General features: G+C 38.5%; 1 protein-coding gene across 3 annotated transcripts in view; it reads right to left on the bottom strand.

Annotated features, from left to right (window-relative positions):
• Positions 1-886: 886 nt before the first annotated feature.
• The window catches only part of kcnc2 (potassium voltage-gated channel, Shaw-related subfamily, member 2), a 41,883-nt gene continuing 17,380 nt past the window's right edge, over positions 887-25,389 (bottom strand). For 2 of the 3 annotated variants that reach the window (XM_024262651.2, XM_024262652.2), the window contains 3 exons: positions 8,603-9,533; positions 7,030-7,194; positions 887-1,306 (listed from right to left, as the gene is read on the bottom strand). In XM_024262651.2, coding sequence (XP_024118419.1) covers positions 1,161-1,306; positions 7,030-7,194; positions 8,603-9,533 — 1,242 coding nt within the window. In that variant the 3' untranslated portion in view covers positions 887-1,160. The other variant, XM_024262653.2, reaches the window with a different exon arrangement.

Genomic DNA, 25,389 nt, shown 5'->3' on the forward strand with positions numbered 1-25,389 from the left:
GGTTAGCTGCCCGGCAGCCCAGAGATCCGCCGTGGGTGCCATTGTAGCGTGCGCCATCGCTCTAGCTTCCTAGGTTTACGATGTTTTTCACAGATCAACGCACAAGTGAAGACTCTGTAGAGACTCTGAAAGATCTGGTGAAAACAAACAACGATGTGCTTGCCGGTACCTCTGTAGAGCTCTCCAAAACATACAAACCCAACATCATCTATGTTTTCCATGATATGGCAACGAATGAATTCCAGAACAAGTTTGGCGGTTGAACCGCGGCAAGACGACAAGATTAGATTATAAGCAGTAAATTTGACGAGTGTTTAAAGAGAGGCAGCAGACACGAATTTAAGGCTTCTGCCGTGTCCAGTGTGAATGCATCATTAGAGAAAAATCGTTCGGTCACCATAAAATTATTCCTATAACCTTTGCGGCCATGGGGCAGCATGCAAAAATGCAACTCGTGATTGGAAATGCCTTTGCGTGGCCACCTGCAAAATTTGGTGAAAATCGGCATTTCAGTCTCCGCGTGGTGACACTTTGGGATATGGTAGTCTTTAACTGTGAAACTGTAAAATAACTTTTATCCTCCTCTTCACTAATTGCAGCTACAATAAACATTTTTAAACTCAGCAAAAACAATCGAGTCTAATTTTTCACTGTCTTACATAATAATCAAAATTCACCTGTGTCATGATGTGCTTGTGAGTTTATAATAGTGAATAATCTGAACACAGCTTCTACGGTTATCTCTACTCTCTCAATTCCCCAGAGATTTACAGTCATACAAGCTGAAAAATGAAGTGACATTTTTTTGGAAGCACATCTGGTGCACACATAAGGTGTTTAAATATAGGAACATCCCTGATTAATAATATGCATTTATGGCTGCTACTTTTCTGAAGCTACCGTTTTTCATTTTTTATTTTATTGCAAGTTCCAAAGCACAACAATCTGAAACTGAAGTGAATATAAAGTGGCGCGTTAGGTAAGACATGTCAATGAAGGATGTTAGCCAAACACATGTTCCCGTGATGACATGACAGCCTTTTCCAATTGTCCAAGTCCTTAACATCAACCACAAGTTCTTATCTGCTTGTCAGGGTTTGGAGGTCAGGCGTGATGCCTGACGTTGAGTTTCTGAAGGTTCTTGGCCCAACAGCCAAGTCTCACAGGATGGAGGGAATGGGAGAGCGAGAGCGGCGCAGTGGGCAGGGTGATCCGTATGGCGAGGTCACAGGAGACAACCTCAGGGCATTCCCGCTCATGCCAGTCATGCTCGCTATGTTGGTCAAGCTCCTAGATTTCTCATAGTCTTCAGATGAGGAGCGACAAACGGTAGAGGTGGAGGTGAAGGTTGTGCAGGTGTGGGACATGAACACACACAGTCAGGCAGGATGCAGGCAGGCAGGCAGGCAACGATCCGAGTCCGAGCCAGCAGATTGAACCGAGATAGAACAGGAGACAACAGTGAGACAAGGCAGTACTGTATGATATGTGCAGGCTCAGTTTATTTCCCAAAAGAGACAGAAGCAGACTGAACTTTTGAGGTGGAAGAAGTTTTGACCTCTCTGAGTATGAACCCAGATCATTCAGGTTTTAGATACAGCTAAGGGTGATACTGGAAACCCTGTTGAACCAAAACTCAAATAGACAGAATGACTAAACTAGAGAAACACCCGAGAATATGAAATCAAAGTAGCTGTTTCCTTTTTGTAAATGTTGTATTAGATTTAGCTAAATAATTCAAATCAATTTAGACAGCAAAAGCTTTATCGGTGCATCTCAGACAACAATATTGGATTTCTCCTCCTTTATCACTGTGCTTGATTATTAATATTAATACTATTACACCACTCACAGTTAGGGATATTGTTATTGACATGAGTGTTTATCTTATTTGGTCTGAACTTTAATTAAATATGTAAAATTTCCTTTTGATATTACTAATAATGAATGACAAGAAACATCCTTGTCATTGGTTTGATATTTATTACCCCACACATGAAGACAATAAAAAAGTTGACCATGTCAGTAATGAGTATTTCCATCATTTGCTGCAGGCCTTCCAGTCTTCCACTAGTGCTACAGCATTCTGCCAGGTCACTTGGGGGTGTGGTATGGTCATCCAGTCTCTACTTAAGTTGGTCCCAGACGAGATCTATGGGATTCAGGTCAGAGGTCATTGCTGGCTCATATGACGACCTCAGCTGTGACAATTCTGCCACCATGTGATAGAGAATAATCACCCATGAACAGACAGTTGGAGGTGTTCTGGTGGAAGTGGGGGATGATGATCTGTCTATGATGTCTCTGAAGTAAAGAGCTGGTCCCACTGGCTTTTACGGTCATATCATGGCTGGAGCACAGAAAAAATGTCCTCCCTGTGGTCCAGACGCTGTTAGCAGTGGACTGGTACTGCAATGGCCGAGATGTGGCCGTAGGATAGAGGCGCATACACGCGGTACAAAATGTGGCCGCCGTTACACGCGGAAAGAATTTTTGAGCTGCAAATTAATTTAGACCGTGGGTGACTGCGTGTGGTACCAGTGGTACAGCGGTGCAATGGCTGTGGAACAGCAGAGGAACAGCAGTTTCAATGCGAGATCGGGCCGTGGAGCGAACGCCAGCACACGCGCTTGGACATCAAAATTTCACGTTCGTGCATGGCTGTAGCACGGCCAATCCAATGCCAGTCTGCATTTGTGCCACTGCTTACAGCGTCTGCTTAGCGGCTGAGCGTGGGAGAACGCGCTTACACGTGATTACGCAGTGCTCTGGCAGTGGAATGGACTCTGGCGTCTGTCTCACTGCTATTCCACGAACATGCATTTATCAATCAATTTTGACCAAAAGTTAGCGCGTCTAAGCACGTGTGGCAGATTTTACAAATTTTTTACCCATGATATGGGTGACCGGGAGAGGGAAGTCCGAGTATTTTTGCTTAGACTTCTGCCCCCATGAACCGGTATCGATTGAGTGAAGGAAGATGAATGGATGGTGATGCCGGTCCAGACTGTCCTCATCAAAGTCCACCTTAGGGACCATGTTGACCTCGGTGTATCCCTCACCTCGCCTTCTCCAGCAAGAACGACGACCATAATTTCTGTGCAAGATGACTCAACTCTCATCAGTGAAAAAGACAGTAGCCCATTGCTGTATTGTTCAGGTCACATGGTCTTATGTCCACTGCAAATGTTTAAGGCAGTGTCTTGGTGTCAGTAGAGTCACCTGCAACGGTCGTCTGTTATTCAAGTCAAAGCGGTGGAATCCATGTCTGATTGCAGAGGTTCTTAGGATCTGGTCATAGTCCGTCACAATCTCTGACAGTAGTTCTGTGTCTTAATACAAGTCTGCTGATGACACTTTGAGACAAGTTTACTGTCTTCTACCAAGCTGAAGGCGCTATGACCAGGTAGAGCTCATCCATTACATGGCGTTGTGTTCATGTCTGTTTGAAGAACTTGGATTAACTTACTGTTAAAATCAGCTTTTTATACCCACAGAATGTTGACATTGATGCCACTTTAAAAGGGGTTTTCTTTTAGAAAAGTTTTTTTTTTTGTCCCAACAAGTAAGACACTGTGCACGGTAAGAAGATTATGTAGAAAACACTTTATGAGGTGTGTCTGTCACCCAAATACAATTATATACCAAATATTATATCCCTATACCAAAAATCTGTAAAATTAAACAAACACTGTTTACGACATCTACTGAGTTTTTCCACAATATCCCTTATTGTGAGTAGTGTATTCCTTGTTTTTTACTCTACCTAATTGCCATTTTTACCTGCCATGCTGTCTCCTTTGGAATATATCAATGACATCAGATTTTATTAAATTCAAAACGGAAATTCACCATCTCAGTCTGCCATTGTATGCCAGAAGAACTTCCACTGTTTTTCAAATTGCAAAAAAGCCATATTGACTTTATGGCATCATCATCCGTATTTCTTTCTTTCTTTTTTTTTTTTATAGATAATTGCTTGAATTTGATAAATCAACTCTAAAAGTTTGTCAATTTTATTGGACAGTTTCTGCTGCTTGTACGAATCACACACTGATAAGATTGTTTTAATTTTTTAACAAACTCACACTGCTTTAAACCTGTAAAGAGAAAAAGGAAGCTATAATGACTGATTTTGAATTTGCTTTTCAAGCAAAATAAACAGGCAAGCCAAAGCAGACAAAATCCGTAATGGACCATGCTAATGCACTAGCATAAACATCAGAGGAGTAACCGATGGAAAGGTTTCTTCATGGGCCTTCTGCATGCACCATCTCATTGTTTCGCTGGAAGGAAGAGTGCATATTAAACTGCCAGCCGGGGGAGTGGAACAGAGGACGTTCAGAGTCTGCTCCATCAGGTAGACAAGCCTACAATCAGGGTTTGATGCATCAGCGTGATGGTGAGGGCAAAGCAGAACTACTAGCTGATGGTGTTTGAAATGAAGCTGCCATCTGCAGTTTTTAGAGTTTTTTAACCACATGCATGCTAACCTGGAGTTTAAAACCAACTCTAGAATTATTTTTTTTTTTTTAGAAAATAGACTACAGTCCCACTCATATCATCTTTTGGTCTAGTTTCAGAGCTTTATAGTGAGGAATGAACAGTAAAATGCATTTAAAACGTCAAAAAGTAGAATTTTCCTGGTAGGCCCCATTTAAAGTGTGTGAAACTGCACCATAAGGACATAGAGAAAAACCTTTTCAAACCTTATAGAGAAGACTCCAAAAAAAGCAATTAGCTGAAGTTCAACTCTTCCTCTTTAATCTCCCAAGATACAAGAAATAAGATGGAGACTTTAATTTACCAAATGACCCTGAGCTGAAAAAAATACAAGCTGCAGAATCTCATGTCTACTGTATGAAATGCTTGCTGGATGCAACTTCTATTCACCTGTTCCCTGGGTATATTGCGGTTCACCTTCCACTGTCTCGCGGATTTCTTTCATTGCAGTCAATGGACTTGTTTCCATCTTTTAAAAGATGAACCTTGATGACTGTACTTTTGGTAAGCTCTAAGGGGAGGGGGTGCTGTCTACTGCTGTGAAAATGTATATAAGAAACTGCTGCAACAGTTTTCAAGCACTTTGTTCATGATCATTTTATATATTTTACCTCAAACGTTTTGAGTTACATCCTGTATATTTGAAAGGCTGAACATCTCTCCTTGAAAGTCATGAATTTAATCCAGTTTTCTATTTCTTTGACCAGTTTAGGTCATAGCAGTGGTTTTTAAACAGTTTGGTGTTTTTCTACCTTTTTGTGTAGCCCTAAAAGAAAACTAAATGTGAACTGGCACTTTGAAGAGAAATCTAACTCAGAAAATTGATCTTGGTTTAATTTTGCTCATTAAGAAGCCACTCAAATTGAGTGGACCAGATGAAAATGTTTGAATTAGTCTGCCAGTCCAATATGTTCTAGTGCATAACAGATGATAGTGAGCAGCTTATTTTGGTGCCAAAGATGGGCAATGTATGTAGCAGCGGCCAAAAAACTGAGACCCAGAGTGAGACATTTATTCAAGTGTTTCCAGGCAACCAGGAAATCTGAATACATTGTAGGAAAGCAACAGCTCTTAGTCAGCTGCACGGACACACGGCTCCTTTAGAATTGCAAAAAGGAGCTTCAGTGACACATTGAGAAGAGTCATGCCAGAAGATTACATTACCTAAGCTGATTAGGCCTGAACTAAAGTCGCAAGAGACATCGATCAGCTGAGGAGATTTCTGTGGTTTTTTTTTTGACCCTCCATGAATTTGTGCACATAAGTTCACAAATCCTTGAAGAAACTATGAATTCTTGGTCCTTTTTCATAGAATATAAAAAGCATTTTTCCACTCATAGTTAGTGGTTGGTGAAGCAATTTTTTTGTCAAAAAAATTCTGCTTATACTTGTTAAATCATGGTGACAACAGAAGCTTCTCAAATGACTGTTCAAAAGTTTACAAATCCCAATGACTTTGTTCTAAAACATGCACACAAGCTGATCCTAAAGGGTTTGATTGACAGCTAAAGGTAACCATCCTCACCTGTGACCAGGTTACCTGTAATCAACATGTGTGCACAAAAGGTCTTGGAGTTTCTGGACTCCCAACAAACCCTATATCCTTCATTCAGTGCTGCACTGACATTTCTGGATCCTGAGTCATGGAGCTGAAGAGCTGTCAAGAAAATCTATGGGAAAAGGTAACTGAACTGTAAAAAACAGGAAAGAGATACAAGAAGACATCCAAGGAACAGAGAATGTCAGTCAGCAGTGTTCAAACTTTGATCAAGAAGTGGAGGGAGGGGTTCTGTTGAAATGAGACCACGGAAATATTTCTGCCCCAACCATCAGAAAAAGCCTTATGGTGCAAAAAAAAAAAACCCACAAATAACTTCAGCTGTGATTCAGGACTTTCTGTTTCAAGATGTACAACAACACAACAATAATCCAAAACACAAGGCCAAGTCCACCTGTCATTGGTTCCAACAGGATGAGGTGAAGGTTCTGGAGTGTCCATCTCAGTTTAATGACCTCAATATTATTGATCCACTCAGGGGAGATCTCAAACGGGCAAGAGAGACCAATAATTTAAAGGATTTTGAGGTTTTCTACCGAGAAGAATGAGCTGCTTTACCATTAGAGAAACTAAAGAACCTCATCCACAACAACCACAAGAGACTTCAAGGTGTTATTAATACAAAAGAAGACAATACAAGGTATTAAGAACCGGGGTATGCAAACTTTTGAACAAGTTCATTTGGGAAGTTTCTGCTATCATTGTGATTTAAAAAGAGTGAACACTATTGTTTAACAATAAATAGCTTCATCCAACCACTAACTATGAACTTAGAATTCACAATTTCTTCCAGAGTATGTAAATTTATGAGTACAACTGTATAATTTTTCTATTGATGTGTACTTTGACATTAGTAATACATATACAAGAAGAGAGAAAAAACTGAAACCAGCATGCTATATCAAAACTATATCCTTTGTCAATAGTTTGGAAATATTCTACTGAGTCAGGATTTTCTTTTGTCTCACCTGATTTCCTGATGCCTCGGTCACCTGGGCAGGTGTAATCAGCAGCAGCGAGGAGGAAACACGTTCCTGCAGTGAAGTGGTCCGTTTCCCGAGTGCTGGATCTTCGCATGGGAACCCTTTCGTCCGGAGACGTGGTGAAGTCACTGCTGCAGTCTGCTGACAAAACTGTGACAATAGAAACAGTAGAAACAGTAACCTATGGTATTACCATTACTATGGTCCATCCATACTCATCAAAAACACTCTGATAATGCTTTTTTATAAAATGTATTAAAGAAAACTGGATTATTTCTCAACATAAAGATTTTTTTATTATTATGTTATTATTATTTCAAAAATGTCATACAAGCGTCTTAAGTTAAAAATGTGAATAAGCAGGGAAACACTGTACATTATTTATTGCATTCATAAGGATCACAGCTAACCAGATCAGTGTCATTAAAAGAGCCAGGAGCTAGCAAAGCAAGACTGAAAGATGGACCCTGCAACAGTCGGATTCCGTTTGTCCAGCTTTTACTTCATATCACGTATGTTAACGTTTACAAAGCTTACTTACTTTCATTATATGCTATAATTGTGGCTTTGGATTGACGCTAGTTTAAAACCACAGTTCACTGATGTAATTTGTGGGGATAACAGTGTCGTGTTTAAGTTAGCAAGCACTAAAGTAGCAATCAAAATGTGGATCCTGAAATGTATAATGTATTTATAGAGGGAAAATAAAAATGACCACCAGACGTGTTAGTCAAGCTAATGTCAACAAACAACACTACGATCCTGCTGCTAGCTATGCTAATGTTAGCTTACCCTTCTGGTGATGATGCAGCAATTTTTTGATTGAAGATTCCACAGGTAAATGTTAGCTACAAACCCAGATTAAGTCCATTTATAACTCTCCAGGCTTTTGTAAACTTTTAGAGTCTCCAGTAGGATGATGGGAAGTTAATTAGGTAGTCATATGTCTGGATAACATAGATGTGGGACATTTTCTTCAGCAGAGGTACCTTTAAAAAGTACGGCGGGAACATTATTGGGTAATATTTAATCTTTTTAATTTAATAAAAAAATAAAGCTCAATGTCATGTGAATTGAGGTTACATTGATACTCCGATGGCTTGAAAGTTTCAACAGTGGTGCTCACGGTGGTGCTAGTCATATTGCTGCCAAAATGGCCGACTGACTACAGGGAGTCACGTGGCGTCCGGAACTCTATTGTTTGGGATAAAAAAAACATGAAGGCCAGCTTGGTCATGTACATGAGAGGAAAACAGTTAACTAGAACAGTCTTAAAAAAAATAAAATAAAATAAAAATCAGCTTTAAGAACTAGTACTTTTGGGCTAAATGGTGGCCAGAGAGTACTATCAGAACTGAAGAATTGTAAAGAGTGTAAAATTTAAGTCCTCTCCTAACATCTAATTGAGCTAGTATTAGGATAATTTGTTTAATTTCTAAGGGTACTTGTTTATCACCTTCCTCTAAAATAAGGCAGATTTTGTAAATTTAAAATTTTCATTAACTGACTTCCACAATTCTCAATAAAATTCCTTACATTTGCTATAATATCTTCTTACCTGATCGGTTGCGTTGCAGAACTCTGCTCCCTTTGAGATGGCACAGGTCGCCTTGAGTGCTGTTACAGGTCATGTTTAGTTCACCTTTGGAGTAGGTTGGAGATCCTCCCTGCACTGCCTGAGGGATGTGCTTCTTCCTTTTTTTGGGAAGCTTCTGTTTGGCCATGGCCAGAGAGTAGTACATCCCAAAGTTATTAACAATCACAGGCACGGGCATTGCTATTGTCAGCACACCAGCTAAAGCGCATAAGGCGCCCACTACCATGCCCGACCAGGTCTCTGGATACATATCTCCATAGCCAAGTGTTGTCATGGTTACCACAGCCCACCAAAAGCCAATGGGAATATTCTTAAACTTGGTATGTTGGGAAGCAGTGGGGTCATTAGCCTTAGCGCCAATCCGCTCGGCATAATATATCATGGTTGCAAAAATTAAAACTCCCAATGCAAGGAAGATGATAAGCAGCAGAAATTCATTGGTGCTGGCCCGCAATGTATGACCAAGCACCCTTAACCCCACAAAGTGGCGTGTCAGTTTGAAGATACGCAGTATCCGAACAAAACGCACAACCCTGAGGAAGCCCAACACATCCTTGGCAGCCTTTGAAGACAGGCCACTCAGCCCCACTTCCAAGTAAAAGGGCAGAATTGCCACAAAGTCAATGATATTTAGAACATTTTTAACAAACTCCAGCTTGACTGGGCAGAAGGTCACTCGCACCAAAAACTCAATAGTAAACCAGAAAACACAAACACCCTCCACGTAGGTAAGCGCAGGGTCAGTCTCTATCTCATACTGTGGAACCAAGTCTTGGCAGCTGTTATTCCGCATGTTTGTCTTGTTGATGATTGTGTTAAACGCCTCGTGGGTCTCCAAGCAGAAGGTGGTGATAGAGACCAGGATGAAGAACAAAGAGGCAAAGGCAACAAACTGCAAGAGAGGAACAGAGAAAAGAGAAATTATTGTTAGTTTATCATCCCACTTCTAAGCATGTAAAGAGGCAAATCAAGTCAATACAATATATTTTTATCAACTCTGAGTAGGAGTACTTAGAAAACAAGGTTCTACTTCAACTATTTTTTTCCCTTATTGTATCCCAGTGGGCCTACAATTATGATTATCCAATTTTTTAGCAAAAATCAATCGGCCCATGTCATTTCTTTGAGACATTTTTTCACAGCAGTAGCTCATGGGTGAGGACGGAAACCCAATACCTTGGATTTCATTCGGGCAACATTCGTCCATTGGAAGCAATACAGAAGACCAAACAACCCCACACCAAGAAACAGCTGCAATCTTATTGGTTGGTACAGTAGATTTATCCCACATTTTGCAACCATGGCAACACTTCTTACAAATCTCACCCGCAAATCACCAAATCCGATGCGATAGTCAGTTGATTGTGAAAGGTCTTGTAATTCCTTGAAGAATACCATGTGTTCTTCTCCAGTCCAAAGTTCCAGAAACAATTTTTGGTGCAGGTGGACACCTCAGACATTGGACTCGGAGCAGTTCTGACGGGAGGACAAGAAAGACCTGTACTGTATCTCAGTCACAAGCTTTTGCCAAGGAAAACCAGGAACTCGACTGCTGAACAAGAAGCTCTGGCCACTGAATAGGCCTTTGACAGTTTGAGATAATATCTCCTGGGACGAGAATTTGATCTGGAGTCAGACCACACAGCGCTACAATGGATCAATACTATGAAAGATCATAACTCCAGAATTATGAGATAGTACCTTGCCTTACAGCTTCTCAGTTTCAGGATACGCAACAAGTACGGAAGAATCAACATCTTTGTTTGTGCATCTGACACCTGCCCGCAGTTGCTGCATCACAAACCTGAGTTTTTTTTTTTTCAAACCATCATGATTTGAATAAAAAAATACTCAGAAACACAGTTTTAATCATAAATTATTTTATGTATGTCCTCCACTGTGAGAAAAAAAAGCTCTACAATACATTTACAATTACAAAATTATTGAAAATACAAACACAAAACTTATAAATATCAAGAAAGGATTAATGCTCATTGATGCAAAAAAGTAAATTTGCTGATGGTTACGTCTTAAAAAAGAAATGATGTTTGGACAGTAACCGGTCAGAGCAAGTCACATTTAAATTTGGCTATTTTTAACCGCTGACAGCTTTATCGGTTCGTCTTCAGTTTGTCCTCCTTCACATCTATTCATAGGTACACATATTGATCATATGTTTGGCCGTTACAGAATGCTTGCTGTTTGTGAAGTGACTTTGCATTGTCTTCCTAGGCATCTGCAGAAGCACACATTTTCACATATTTATCCCTGACTTTCCTCTAACCATCCTTGCATCCATTGGTGAGTTCTATCTACTTAGCTCTGAAAAGGTTGTTTCACATTTGTTTCTAGAGTGCATGAGTAACACACTTTCAAATTTCCATTGCCACTATCTGGGTCAGCCTTACAGCCAGCTGTGTGTGAGCTCTAACTCTTTCTCATAATGATAACACACAAGCATCTTTATTTCCCTGTAAACTCTTCATTCTCCCATTGCTCATTCATCGCTGCAAGAAGGATCATCCTCCATCACCCCACTCATTTTTTGATAAAATGCCAATCTCTTAAAACCTCACAAACAAGCTGACCTACTGACCTTTTAGCTCTCGGTAAAAGTTGAAGTTTAAATCATGCAAGCAGTGAGGGGGCAAAAGGTTTACCGATTTACCAGTAGTTCTTCTTTCCTCAAGGCAACAAATGTAGGCTGAAGTAAACAAGTTATCATTTTTGCTCTGGTGTCTTTGTAAACAACCCACACATTCACAGAACACTTTACTGTTCTGAATGTCAGACTTAGCTCAAGTCATAGCAAGTGCCAAAAAGAAAGTTAGCTGTTGCCAGTTGGTCTTTGGGTTTATTTTTTTAAACTAAATGAGTATAAATTCATGTTAACCCAAAATTAATTGAAATGTTCCAACTTGTAAGATAGTGGTTTGTTAAAGACATGTTTTTATTTCTCATTCTGTAGAATTTGACCTCACTGTGGAGCTTATTTCAAGTACAATTATTATCCAAACAGCTGATTAAATATTAAACAGTTAATAAAAAAGCACGTGTCAATGTGTCAAAGTCAAGGCCCTGGTCCAGATCCAGATCATTTTGGGTTATTATTATTAATGGTCCGATGTTATCTTGAGCTTCTTTCTAACTTGAATAATTTTGACAAAATATATTTTTACGGAAAGTAAACTATTGAAAGTTATTTAAGGTTTAAGTTGATTTAATCTGGAATAATAATTCTGCCTTTTTATTATTCGTAATTATGTTAAAAAGTTAGTTTTAAAGTTTTAACATTTGGCATTCTGCTAGCTTTTTGGACTATTTTGGCGTTTACTAATATTTTTAAGGCTATTTTGAAGTTTAGCTAATATTTCAGCTACATGCTAGCTGTTTTGGCTAATTAAGGCTTTTCTTTGTAAGTTTTTTAGGCTATTTTGAAGTTTAGCTATTTTTTTTAGCAACATGCTAGCTGTTCTGGCTTACCTATGGTTTTTTTTTTGTTTTTTTTCTTAGGCTAATTTGGAATTTAGCTAATATTTTAGCTGGCTATCAGCCTCAGTATTTTCAGCTTCAGCTTTTTTAGCTATCAATTTCAGCATCTTCAGCTACCAGCACTATCATCTTCAGCGGCAAAATTCAGCTTACAGCATTCACACTAGCATTATCTCAGGTAATACTATATATGTAGTTCATAACTATGTTAAAAAATACAACTTTGAAGTTTAATTGTGGGAAATAAATGTTTATCCCGTTCAGCCCGTGACCAAGGTTTTTTTTTTTATTTTTTTATTTTTTTTTAGCCCCTAGTGGAATTGATTTTGACACCTCTGATTTAAGGCTTTTGAAGTCTGGAAAATGTTATTATAGTTCAACATCAGAGATGAAAGTCACTAAAATCACTTGATAAAATTGTAGGTACAGTTAGTACAAAAGTCAAATTGAAGGAAAAAAGGAAAATATAAAACATCTGTGAAACTGATGCTTGTTTTTCCTTCTCTGCGTGTTATGGAAGACTTGCAGCAGTAGTGCATGTATGTCCAGCAATGTCTCCTTACCTGAACCCCATAGAGCACTACATCACAAGTATACTGAGAAACATGAGGCGTTGCTGTCTTTGCAGTAAATTGTGGAAATACCCGCTACTGAAAAGGTCTGTTTTTGTTATTTTTTATCATAGTCTTAATTTTTGGTGTAATAGATATCGAACAAATGAAAACTGCATTTTTTTCTCATTCATTATTAGTAATATCAAGGGGATTTTTTTAAAGTAAAGCACTCATGCTGATCTCCTGGTATTTTCACCAACAACCAGCTGTAGAGTTTACAGAAAATGGTCAGAAAAAGAGAAAATATCCTGAAAGAAGCATTTCTGTGGCCTTGGTGATACCAGAGGAGAAATGTCAGACTGGTTCCAGGTGATAGAAAGGTAACTCAAATAACCACTGGTTATAACCGAGGTCTGCAGAAGAACATCTCTGAACGCACAACAACCTTAAGGCAGAAGAACACACCAGATACCACTTCTGTCAGCTAAGAACAGAAAACTGAGAATATGTTTCACAAACTCACGAAAATAGGACAATAGAAGATAAGAAAAAACTTTGTCCGGTCTGATAAGTTTTGATTTCTGCTGTGACATTTGGATGGTAGGATTAAAATGTGGCGTCAACAACATTGTATCAACAGTTCAAGCTGCTGGAACTAGGTTAATGGATATTTTCTTGGCATATATTGAGCTCCTTAGTACCAATTGAGCATGGTGACAATGCCACGGTCTACCCGAGGATTGTTGTAGACCATGTCCATCCCTTTATGACCACAGTGTACCATCCTCTGATGCTACTTCCAGTAGGATAGGATAAGTTCACTGTTTTCAAATAGACTCAACAATTGATTAATCAATTAATCGATACACCCTATCAATCTAATATGCATTAAATCTAATAATCATTCAAGTTTGTAGAGTTTGGAGTTAGAAATTATGGATAAAAATGGTCTAAACTTCTCTTATATTTGTGCACACAATGTTTTTCTGATGTCCTCTTTTTATGAGTGATTTGTTTGGAGTTAACATATTGAGTCAGCTGCCCCGTCACTGACCCGGACACTGATGGGATGTGATCGCTGTCACAAAGGCCTTGCTCATGATCTCAGTGTTTTTCAGCAGACGCATCTGTCACCCAATGGAAATCTGCTTGTCTGTGACAGAGGGAAGAGCCACGAGGGAAACGCCAAATCAAACTGTTTCAATCGTCTGGAGAGCTGAAGCTTGGCTAGGAGCCGACAGAGCTGGAGGCCTGGGAAGCTGACACCAGAGTTTAGGGACACCAGTAATGACAAAGCAACAAATGTGGGACCAACCAACCTGCAGATTATTTGGTTTAATCTGCAACTTCCTCCAGTCATTTTTGTACAGACTCGAGAAATGGAAGTCTTTTACCTTTTAACAAATCTCTAAAGCAGAACTATTTTTCCAGTTAATAGTGTCACGGACTTGAATGTTTTAGTGTTTGTTGTTAGAATAGAACTTTAATTGATCCCCAGAAGGAGGACATTGATTTTTTTGCCATGGCTCTATAAAAAGCAGAGGATAATTATAGCACAATACAATAAATAACCCAATAAAAAAAGTGTCCAATGTCTATGTCGGGTTGATGAGTCTAATGGTTTAGATAGAAAGCGATTCTTCCTTCAGCGAGGGGGCTTCTGCCTCTTCAAACTCCAAAGGACCCCAGTCTCCTGTACAGATGGAGTCAACTCTGACCCTTCCTGTACAGGACGTCTGGGTTAGTCGTCCAGTCTGTCATTGAGGCGAGTACCCAGGTATTTATAGTCCACTGTCTCAATGTCTTTTCCCTGGATGTTCACAGGTGAAACAGGAGGTGACTTTCTTCAAAAACTCCTTTGTTTTGCTGGTGTTCATTCGGCAGGCTATGTTTTCACACCGGCAGACGAAAGGCTCAGTGACCCTCCTGTACTCTTCCTCATCTTCATCTGTCACATATCCAACGATGGCAGTGTCATCCAAAAACCTCTGGAGATGGCAGCGGCTTGAGTTGAAGGAATCAGATGTGTACAGGCTGAAGAGAAAGGGAGAAAGGACTGTGGCCTGTGGAGCTCCAGGGCTGAAGACTATCTGATCAGACACACAGTGGTGGAGCCTTGAGAAGAGATATTACATTCTCCATGTGGATGACTTGTAGAGTCTCTTCCTCTACTGGTGCTCTAATCTGGCTCTATAGCTGCTCTTGTGACGCCATAACTCTTTGCGAATCTCCAGCTGTTTCTCCACCGGAATGTTACTGTTGCAAAGTGACAAAAGCTGATTATGTGTGTAAACAAAGCAGTGGCACTGATCGATTCAGACCCAGAAAAACTGGAAACTAGTGCTGCCACAAATGATTATTTTAATAGTCAACTAATGATTGATTAATTTTTCAGATTAGTCGACTAATCAGTACTTGCGCAAAGAGGATGTAAAGCACACATCTTAACTGTCATTAGCTAACTAAAAACTATATATAGCGTTACCTGTGATAATGCTAGTGTTAATGCTTTAAGCTAAATTTGGCCGCTGAAGGTACTAGTGCTGATAACTGAGGAAGCTGAAATTGATAGCTAAAATTGCTAAAGCTGAAAGCCAGCTAAGATATTAGCTAAATGCCAAATTAGCCTAAAAAAAACCTAAGTTAGCCAGAATAGCTAGCATGCAGCTAAAACATTAGAAAAACTGAAAATTAAACTAAAAAACAAACAAAAAAAGCATAAATTAGCCAAAACTTGCTAGCATGTAGCTGAAATATTGGCTAAACTCCAAGTGGCCTAAAAAACTGAAAAAATACTAAGTTAGCCAAAATAGTCAGAATAGCTGAAATATTAGCTAAAATCCAAAATAGCCCAAAAAACAAAAAAAGCCTAAATTAGCCAAAATAGCTATCATGTAACTGATATATAAGCTAAATTCCAAATCAGCCCCCCCAAAAAATGACAAAATCCTAAATTAGCTAAAAATAGCTAACATGTAGCTGAAATATTAGCTATACCCCAAAATAGCCCAAAAACCTTAATAAATTCCAAAATAGTCCAAAAAGCTAGTTTAATGCTATTATAACTTTCAACTTTACTACACTCTGACTCCATATAATATAAAGTAACGACTAATCGACAATTAAATTAGTTGTTGACTATTTTAATAGTTGATTAGTCGTTGATTAGTTGTGGCAGCCCTGGAAAACCATCCAAAAAAAGAGCAATAGGATTACCACTACTCTGACTAAATGTAAGCATTTCATAGAAACTGAGCTTCCTGTATCTGGATCATTGATGTTCACTGTCACATTACATTTCATTTATGACAAACTCAGACAGACCAGCTTTGATGTTCTCCTCCTCTCTACCATAGATATACTACAGGATGGATTTTCTTCCATGAGTCAAGACAAGATCTCAGCCACAGTAACGATGGTTTGATGACTGGTGACAAAAGAACAAGGTAACATTTCAGACTGAAAACAGAGAGCAAATTAGTGCACATTTACCCTTACACTTTCAAGCATTTTTTGAGTTCTTTTAACATTTTTACAAAGCTATATAACTAATAATTCAAAGTTTGATTATATTTTTTGTAGATTTGCATATTTTCATGCTAGCAGTACACTTTTAAAGTCTGGTGAGACACATCCCCTTACCTGAGGAGACTTTAAAGAAATGGTTTTTAAAAAACATTTCTAAATTAAACATGTTTTTGCATCAGTTAAAGTATTTATCTTTAAATCAGCTGGTATTTGAATGGTATAAAATCACCTCTATTCTCAAATCAACACTAGAGCTTAATATCTGAGCTTTTATGTTGCAGTTTGCATGCTTTTTTTTTCTTTTAACGGCTAATTTATTAAACATTTTGCATCCATATTTGTTATTATATGTTGCAATTACCCTCCACTGTTACACCTGTCATGACAAAACAAACTTGCAGTATGTTTTAATCCCCTCAAACGTCCTTCCAGTAGCAGCTGGAACGCCTCTTTCTGTGCAGCTTTCACTTACGACCAGGTACCACATAGCATGCAGACAGCATTACCTAACAACAGGGGGCACCAGCTGAGCTGCCTGTGACACACACACAGAAAAATGTATAGTCACAACCACAACACCTTACTCTCTCTTTCTTGAAGATTCTGAGCTCAACTCCAGCTGGAAGCCCAGACCCGTGAGCAGACACATCCCTCTGTCTGCTGCTTTTCATCTGTCACTCAGTAGTGTTCTGTCCTTTCAAAGCAAACCCCGAGCTTGTCTTCTCTTCGCTTTAACTCAGTGTGCTGACAACATGCCGGGGAGCCACACTGATCACTTCAATATTCACAAGAGCGTCTCCGTGAGCTGGTTTCCTCTTTTTTCTGTCAGTGTGTTGCTAGTAACCCAATTAACCAAGACTTATTTTCAGCTATGCAAACACCAGATTTGAGGTTTTTGTTAAGTACACTGGAGACCTGAATCAACTGCAACCAATTTTCTTGAAGTTAAGCTGACATTATTTCTCAGAAGGAAGTAGTCCTGGGATTAAAAACTTTTCAGGAATGACATCCATCCATCCATCCATCCATCTTCTTGACCGCTTCTTCCCTTTCGGGGTCGCGGGGGCGCCGGAGCCTATCCCGGCTACTGAAGGGCGAAGGCGGGGTACACCCTGGACAGGTCGCCAGTCTGTCGCAGGGCCTCAATCACACACACATTCACTCTCACATTCACACCTAGGGGCAATTTAGAGTCACCAATTAACCTATGAAGCATGTTTTTGGACGGTGGGAGGAAGCCGGAGTCCCCGGTGAAAACCCACGCATGCACGGGGAGAACATGCAAACTCCACACAGAAAGGTCCCAGCCGGGATTCGAACCGGGGCCTTCTCGCTGTGAGGCGAGAGCGCTAACCACTTGCGCCACCGTGCAGCCCGGAATGACATCCACGTGTCCAAAGACTGAGAAAGTCTACAGTGAATAAGCCGGCTGTCTGAGATTCAGAGGAGTGAACGTCTAGTACAGTAATCTGGGAGGATTATTAAAAAATGCTCACAGATATTCCATCATCTATATTCTGTGGATACAAGGGTATCACTTTATAACTACATACTTATAAGCATTAGTTAAGCATGAGTTAACACTTAGTTAATACTTTATAAAGCTTCACTCCTACTATATTAAGCACTAGTAAGTAGCAAATATGTGTTGTTATTAATACTTTATTATTGATTTCAAATGATTACTATAATGTGTTTATTAATGGCATTCTCAGACTTTATTCATTAATAATTAAACCTTTAAAATGAGGTATTATCCACAATTTAACTGTTACTAACAATTACAATAAAGAATTTTGAATTTTTGAATCTTTTGAATTAAAATATTTTCAAATTAGATATGTAGAGGTGGTTCTTTAAGTTGTAAGTGGTCCTGTACCAAGCGGCCCTCGGACTGGTACTGGTAGGGACCCCTGATTTATTGGGAACAGCCAGCACGTCAAAAAACGACAAGTTGGGGATACCCATAATGTCAAAAAGTGATGCAGAGGGAGCCCTAACCAAACGTCCATACATGACAAGTTGGGAGTGAGAATGCGTTGGTTTGCCAAGTATAAATTCACCACAGCAAAGATAGGAGAGATTATCAATCAACAAAACCTTCTGATTGAAATTTCATTGTAGATTTACAGGTGTAAATAAGTCTCTTCCTCTACATCGAATGTGCCCTAGACCTCCTTCCAGGTTGTTAACGGCAACATCTATCCTCTGGAATGTGAAGCTTTGGACTAATATCTACAGGAAAGTTTGCAAAAAAAAACACAACACCAATTCAGCAAAAAATCTATCTAAAGGTGGAGAAAAAGATTGTGCAGAAACTAGGGCTGTCAGATTTGTTGCGTTAAAAACGCATTAATCTGACATGTGCTTGTCGCCGACAATTTCTTTTGACGCATTAATCGCGGATATCTCATACGTGCCTTTCCATTCCGCGCGCGGGCATCCCCCCTCTAACTCACCGGCTGCTCTCACTAGATCACGGGCGGGTCTCCAACCACCGAGCTGCAAGCTAAAACGGCTCCGGTTCGCGTCCAGTACCACGTCTGGTGGTACCGGCTCGTGTCCGGCGCCTCGTCCCGAGAGCTGCGGACCCCCGACATTCCGAACAGCAAGCGCACCGGGGGACGTTTTAAATGTAATTTAAACAACGCCAGTTATTTGTAGAAGAAAAGATAAATCTCAGCTTTGAGTGTGTGCCCCGTCCTTCTTTCGCTGCGCGAAAATATGCAAAATATCCCAAAGTTCTGGAGGTTTAAGCGTGATCCAGCCCCAGCATAGCGGTCTGTCTGCCGGCATATTCATGGCGTGAGCTCCGCTGGACACGTCGCTGCATCGAGCTGCAGCCAGAGAACGCGGCGGCAGTAACAGACTGTCAAACTATCCACAGTGTATCCCGCTTTTCTCAGTCTTTAAGGTTTTAAAAACTAAAGTTCATCCGAAATGATAAATCTCTATTTCATTTATTACTGCAATTCAGCAGAGGAGGAAAAGATTTGGTCCTGACAAAAAATGAACATGAAAGTGTTATGGAAATTTTATTTTTGATGTTTTTTATTTTATTTTACTGAACGTAGATTGAAGTTTTGAATTTAAAATGCCCTTCACTTGCACTTGGGCTTTTGTTAGGCATTTTATGTTACAGCCTTTTATTGTTAAGAAAGTTTATCTCAATACAATGTTACAAAATAAAGTATTTCTGATGAAAACTATTAATTTTGTCATTCTTATTTTCATAATTAATGTAGAACTGCTAAATTCCACGAAGCACACTTTTTTTTCCTTAAAAAAAAGGCCACATATTAATTTGCGATTAATTACGAGTTAACTGGACAATGCGATTAATCGCGATTAAAAAATGTAATCGCCTGACAGCTCTAGTAAGGCAAGGCAAGGCAAGTTTATTTGTATAGCACATTTCATGTACAGAGACAATTCAAAGTGCTTTACATAAAACATTAAAAGAAACAATCAAAAGAAATAGTAAAAATGTCATTCATCATCATTCAAATCATTAAAATAAAATTAAAAGAAAGTAAAAAGATTTTAATTTAAAACAAGCATAGATAGACAGTTCGGACGTAAACTTTTGAATACATATTGATCAAATGCAGCTGAGAACAGGTGAGTCTTTAACCTGGATTTAAATACACTGAGTGTTTCAGCAGATCTAATGTTTTCTGGAAGTCTATTCCAGATCTGTGGTGCATAGAAGCTGAATGCAGCTTCTCCACGTTTAGTTCTGACTCTAGGAACTGATAAAAGACCGGATCCTGATGACCGGAGAGGTCTGGCTGGTACATACTGGGTCAGGAGGTCAGTCATGTATTTTGGTGCTAAACCATTCAAAGCTTTATAAACCAGTAACAGAACTTTAAAGTCTATCCTCTGACAGACAGGTAACCAGTGTAAAGACCTCAGAACTGGACTGATGTGGTCTACTTTCTTGGTCCTTGTGAGAACCCGAGCAGCAGAGTTCTGAATAAGCTGCAGTTTCCTGATGGATTTTTTTGGTAGTCCTGTAGAAACAATCAGGCGTTGCAATACAAAATTCTCACTTTTTGTTATAATTCTGTATTAAATATTGAACAACTGTGACACTGTTGTCTGATTAACAATTGTATATTTTTCCTTTTTTCATTCTTTGCCACAGTGACGGCCCTGTTATCCTTTTTATATCCTCAACAGCTCAGAAATGTGACATGGTAAGTGTGAAGGGAGAGGGAGGAAGGTAAGGCTACATATGCAAATGAAAGGTTGCTCTTCAGCATTAAGGAGGGTTTCCTTCTTTCTTGCATCCCAATCAGCTCCTTCTCAGGTTTGGGTTTTTGATAATTATGAACCCTGCTCTAATTAAAGATCAACAAAAGGACAACCATGAGCTGCATGGGAACATTTAGAAAACATGAATGCGTTACATTCCCTTTACATGCACAGTAACACACATGCTTTCTCCCTGATCTCATTGCATGGCTCGCTGTAGCATGACAGCTTGTACACCCAGGGAACCCTTCTAAACCAACAGATTTAGCCAACCAAGCACATGTCAGGCTAACAATAGACTATCAACATTATACAGGCAGTCAAATATGAATTTCATATTGTCACCTTAAATAGATTAAGACACAGCTGGAGAAGACGGTGTCATTGAATGGATAGATATTCAATAAAGATTGTCTTTAGATACTCCAAAATTTCACAGTTAAAATACCTATTTCTTTGTGTTTGCTTTTTGCCACACACACACATATATATGTATATACACACACATATATATGTATATATATATATATATATATATATATATATATATATATATATACCTGCGACAGGCTGGCGACCTGTCCAGGGTAAACCCTGTCTTCGCCCATCAGTAACCGGGATAGGCTCCGGCACCCCCGCGACCTCGCAAGGGAAAAAGCGGACAAGAAGATGAATGAATGAATATATACATATATATATATATATATATATATATATATATATAGTATATATGTGTTTATAAATACATACCTGCGACAGGCTGGCAACCTGTCCAGGGTAAACCCTGCCTTCGCCCATAGGTAACCGGGATAGGCTCCGGCACCCGCGCGACCCCGAAAGGGAAAAAGCGGACAAGAAGATGAATGAATGAATATATATGTATGTATATATATATATAGTATATATATGTGTTTATATATATATATATATATATATATATATATATATATATATATATATATATATATATATATATCCTGAAAAGCTTTATTTCTTATATTTAGTCAATAGCAGTTTCTATTTGTTGAGTTAGAAATAATACAAATGAAAGACATGCTTTTAAAAATAGTTGTGTGTCATTGTTATTTTTAAAGTCAGTTCAGTTGCTTCAAATAACGTTAACCTTCTAAAAATAGCCCCACTGGATTGTGGAGAAAGATTAAGGCGTGCGGCGTGCAGACAGCAGCGTATCGTAACATCACTCAAGACCCTACAACAAAAGCTTCCTTCGCTCTCTCCAATCAGACAAAAATATTCCCTCTCAGATCTCAGGGAGACAGCAAAACTAAATATAACTTCACTTCTCTGTTCTCACAGCTCCTCTCTTTCATCTGCCCATCAATATTTCATGGCTTCACCAATAGCTCAGACAAACATAAAAGCCCGTGTTTATAAGACCATGTCATCAGGACTGGTGCCAGCAGTGATTCCGCTGAAGGTTCAGGTCCAGCCTTTACCTTCACCCTTGAACCATCATTACACGGACGGCTGATTTTTGATTTTCAGGCTTGACTTTACATCACATCTTTCTTTGACAGGTGCAGCTGAGTAGAAAAACATGTTCTGGTTTGTCAGCGGAGGATTTCTTTAGGGGTTCTTTTTCCTTTTTAATCATTCAAATTCTAGTTCTAAAATGTGTGATAACATCATCCACTTTCTAAGGTGGGAACACTTTTGAAGTCGACACAATGATCAGAAGAAGAGGGATAGGAGATATGCAGCAGAACTAAACAAGTTTACTAACAGATTTTCTGTAACCCCCTTTTCCATTCCTGATTTAGTATGGCTCGTTATATTGCCTCTAAAATGGATACATTTGATTTTAAAACATCTATTTACTCCGAGATCACAAACTATGAGTATAAAGTGCAAATTAATCCCATAAAGATGATTATATATTACTATAGCCAGACACAATTCATTACTAGACACAGAGCAAAAACATTCTCACAGATATTAAAAAAAACCCAACATTCTAAAAAAAGAAAACTCCAGCCTCAATGTGACAACAAAGAAAATCAGAAATGAAAAATTGAATATTGAGTTTTGGTTTTATTTGCTTCGTGGTTTCTTGGGATTACATCAAAAACTCACTGGCTAATACTTTACACACAAAAAAAAATCTTGCACAATTAGAGTGACGTCGATTAATTTTTCTTTTTTAAATGAATTTTGTTTGTTGCAGCATGCTCCAATGCTCTGTTAACCCTAAGTACTTTAAGTCCCACTCTGATCATCTTTTGATCTATTGTAAAAGTGTTGCCTGTGGTCTTTTGATCATGATTATGCCATCTTTCGCCAAAATCTGAACAACTGTGTAATTTTCTAGTTTCTGCAGAGCGGAAAGTGTTCATGAGTTTGTCAGAAATTCACCTCTGATCTGTGAAGTAGACAGTTGGTGCGTAGCAATTATTGACATGATAGACAAAACAAGGCTGTTACCTCTGGTCCAACAAAATTTAGTAAATTCAGTTGCTGTTTTTCCGCGGTACGGATATTGCCCAAATTCGCCATTTTGGGATCAGAAAACATTAGTAAGCAGTGATTGGTCTGAGAATCTGTCAATCAAGCACTTTGAACATTTGAGGTGGGGCCATGATATTATTGAGGCATCTGATTGGCTAGTTTGAAATTTGAATAATTAGCGATAAAGAAAAAATATAATGAATGAAGAAAAGGTTAAAAACATCAGAGCAAGAAGCTTATTATGATAAACAAATGACTGCTGTTTATTTCTCTATAGAAGTCTATAAGATTTTGGCTTTCTGAGACCAGCGCGTACTTCCTATTTGGATCATGAAGGGGGAGGGGATGATCAGTCCAGTTCTCTCTATGTACATTGTTAGCAACCCTGCCCCCCTTCCTATCACCCATCACTAAGTTCTCTTTATACACTCTCCCGCTATCTTTGTAGACTCACAAAACTTAGTTAACACACATTTCATTCCTTTTTATAACTTGCACACAAACACATACTTTTTTTTTTTTTTTATTAACCAGCTTTCAATGTATGTGTCAATTATTTTTAATGTTTTTGCTCTTACAAGCTTCCTGATCCACATTTCATGGGCTTATTTTACATAAAAGCTTAAATAAAGTAGGTCAAACACCAAAATAAAAAGATGGGCTTTCCAAAGCAGACACAACTGGGTATACTTTTGTCCAGCACAAGCACCCATACACCCCAGTCACGTTAGATTTGCACACATATCATGCTGATATGACCATCTCCCAAATCAGCAGGAGGAAGAACAGCTCAAATATATTCTGGATAAATGTATATACATATATATATATAAATTTCTCTGTGATTTAGATACTTCTTTTTAGATAATTTTGGGCCTTCACTGAAGCCTTTGCAGGCCCTGACGGTAAGCCACTGCTGAAATCATACTGCTTTTGCTGCTGGGATTTAGCCCGTGTTAAAAGACAATACAGCCTTGAGGTGAAGCAGCTATAACCCAAAATATCCACCAGAGAGAATTAGACTTTTACTCTTTATTTGTTGAGAAGTCTATCTTAATTCTTTCTGGTAACCATGACTGAGTTTGCCTGTAGCCAAGATCCAAACGCTGAGGGTTACCAATGGTTTATTTTATTCCAAACACCATTTTAGATTTTAGACTGCTTTTATAACCTGCTTTTTGTCTTACTTTACAAATCACATCTGCCCATGCATGTTAAGCCATGTTTGAGAGTGCTTCAGGTCAGAAAGGTTTTATTTTTTTTAATTATTTAGCTTAAATAAAAGAAACATACATGCTAATCATCAAAGAAAACAGTTTGTTTACGTAAAAAAAAGCTTTAAAAGACTTACCTAGGATGAACAAAAAGAATACTCTCACTTTTAATACTGTCAAAACAAGACAATAGAGCAGCAAATTAAACTTTTTTTTATTTTATTCTGCACATTTTTAAGACCCCTATGGTAGCCCATTTACTTATATCACAGCAAGTACTTTGATAAAAGTTTGTTTTTCGATTCTTCAATTCAATTTTAAGTTTACAAATGTATACATATCTGTTTAGAAATATTGAAAATCTATTATTTAATTTGAATATATTTATATTAATTTGATACAGTTCACATATTTTAAAATTTTTTAGTAAAATAATGAGATTGTTAATATCATACAGTGTTACATGGTTTCTCAAATAGAGAAGTTCTAACAAAAATATTCAGATCTTTAACATCGTAAACATTGTTCTGCTTCTTTTGGAGAACGTTTCAGTTTGGCCACTAGGCGATCGTGCTGTACAAGTACACTTAATTCAAGAAGAAGACGACAGTAAGAGGGGAAAAATTGTGTTTTAGACCACAAATAGGTACTTTAAAAATGATTCCCTTAAAAGAGTTTGAAAAATTAATGCCTGTAAGTAAATAAAGATGTTCATTTAGTCAACAATGTATTTTTTTGGTTAACCGAGTGTTAGCATTAGCTGTCCCATGGGAAATTCTATTGAACGTTAGCATCAAGCTAGCAGGGTTTAGCTTTGTGTGCTAAATTGATTTATATCTTTTGTGTATCGGTTATTGATCTATTAAGCTTTAATTGATTCAAATCGATTAATCAGTTTTTTCAACCCAGCCCTAGAATTTCCCATGGGAGGGCTAATGTTTGTTCGACCTAAAAATATTTTGCTGACTAATTGAACGTCTTTATAAACTCACAGGCATGAATTTTCCAAACTGTTAAAAAAATATATTTTTAAAGTAACCATTTGTGGTCTAAAACACAATTTTTTCCTCATACTCTCTTCTTCTTCTGGAATAAGGTGTAATGCTACAGCACGATCGCCACCTAGTGGCCAAACTGAAACATCCACCAGGAGAAGAAGAACAATGTTTACGATGTTAATGATCTGAACATTTTTGTTAGAACTTTTCCATTGAGAATCCATTTAACACCGTAT

This window comes from Oryzias melastigma, linkage group LG23, assembly GCF_002922805.2.
Source record: "Oryzias melastigma strain HK-1 linkage group LG23, ASM292280v2, whole genome shotgun sequence".
Taxonomy (NCBI): Eukaryota; Metazoa; Chordata; class Actinopteri; order Beloniformes; family Adrianichthyidae; genus Oryzias; species Oryzias melastigma.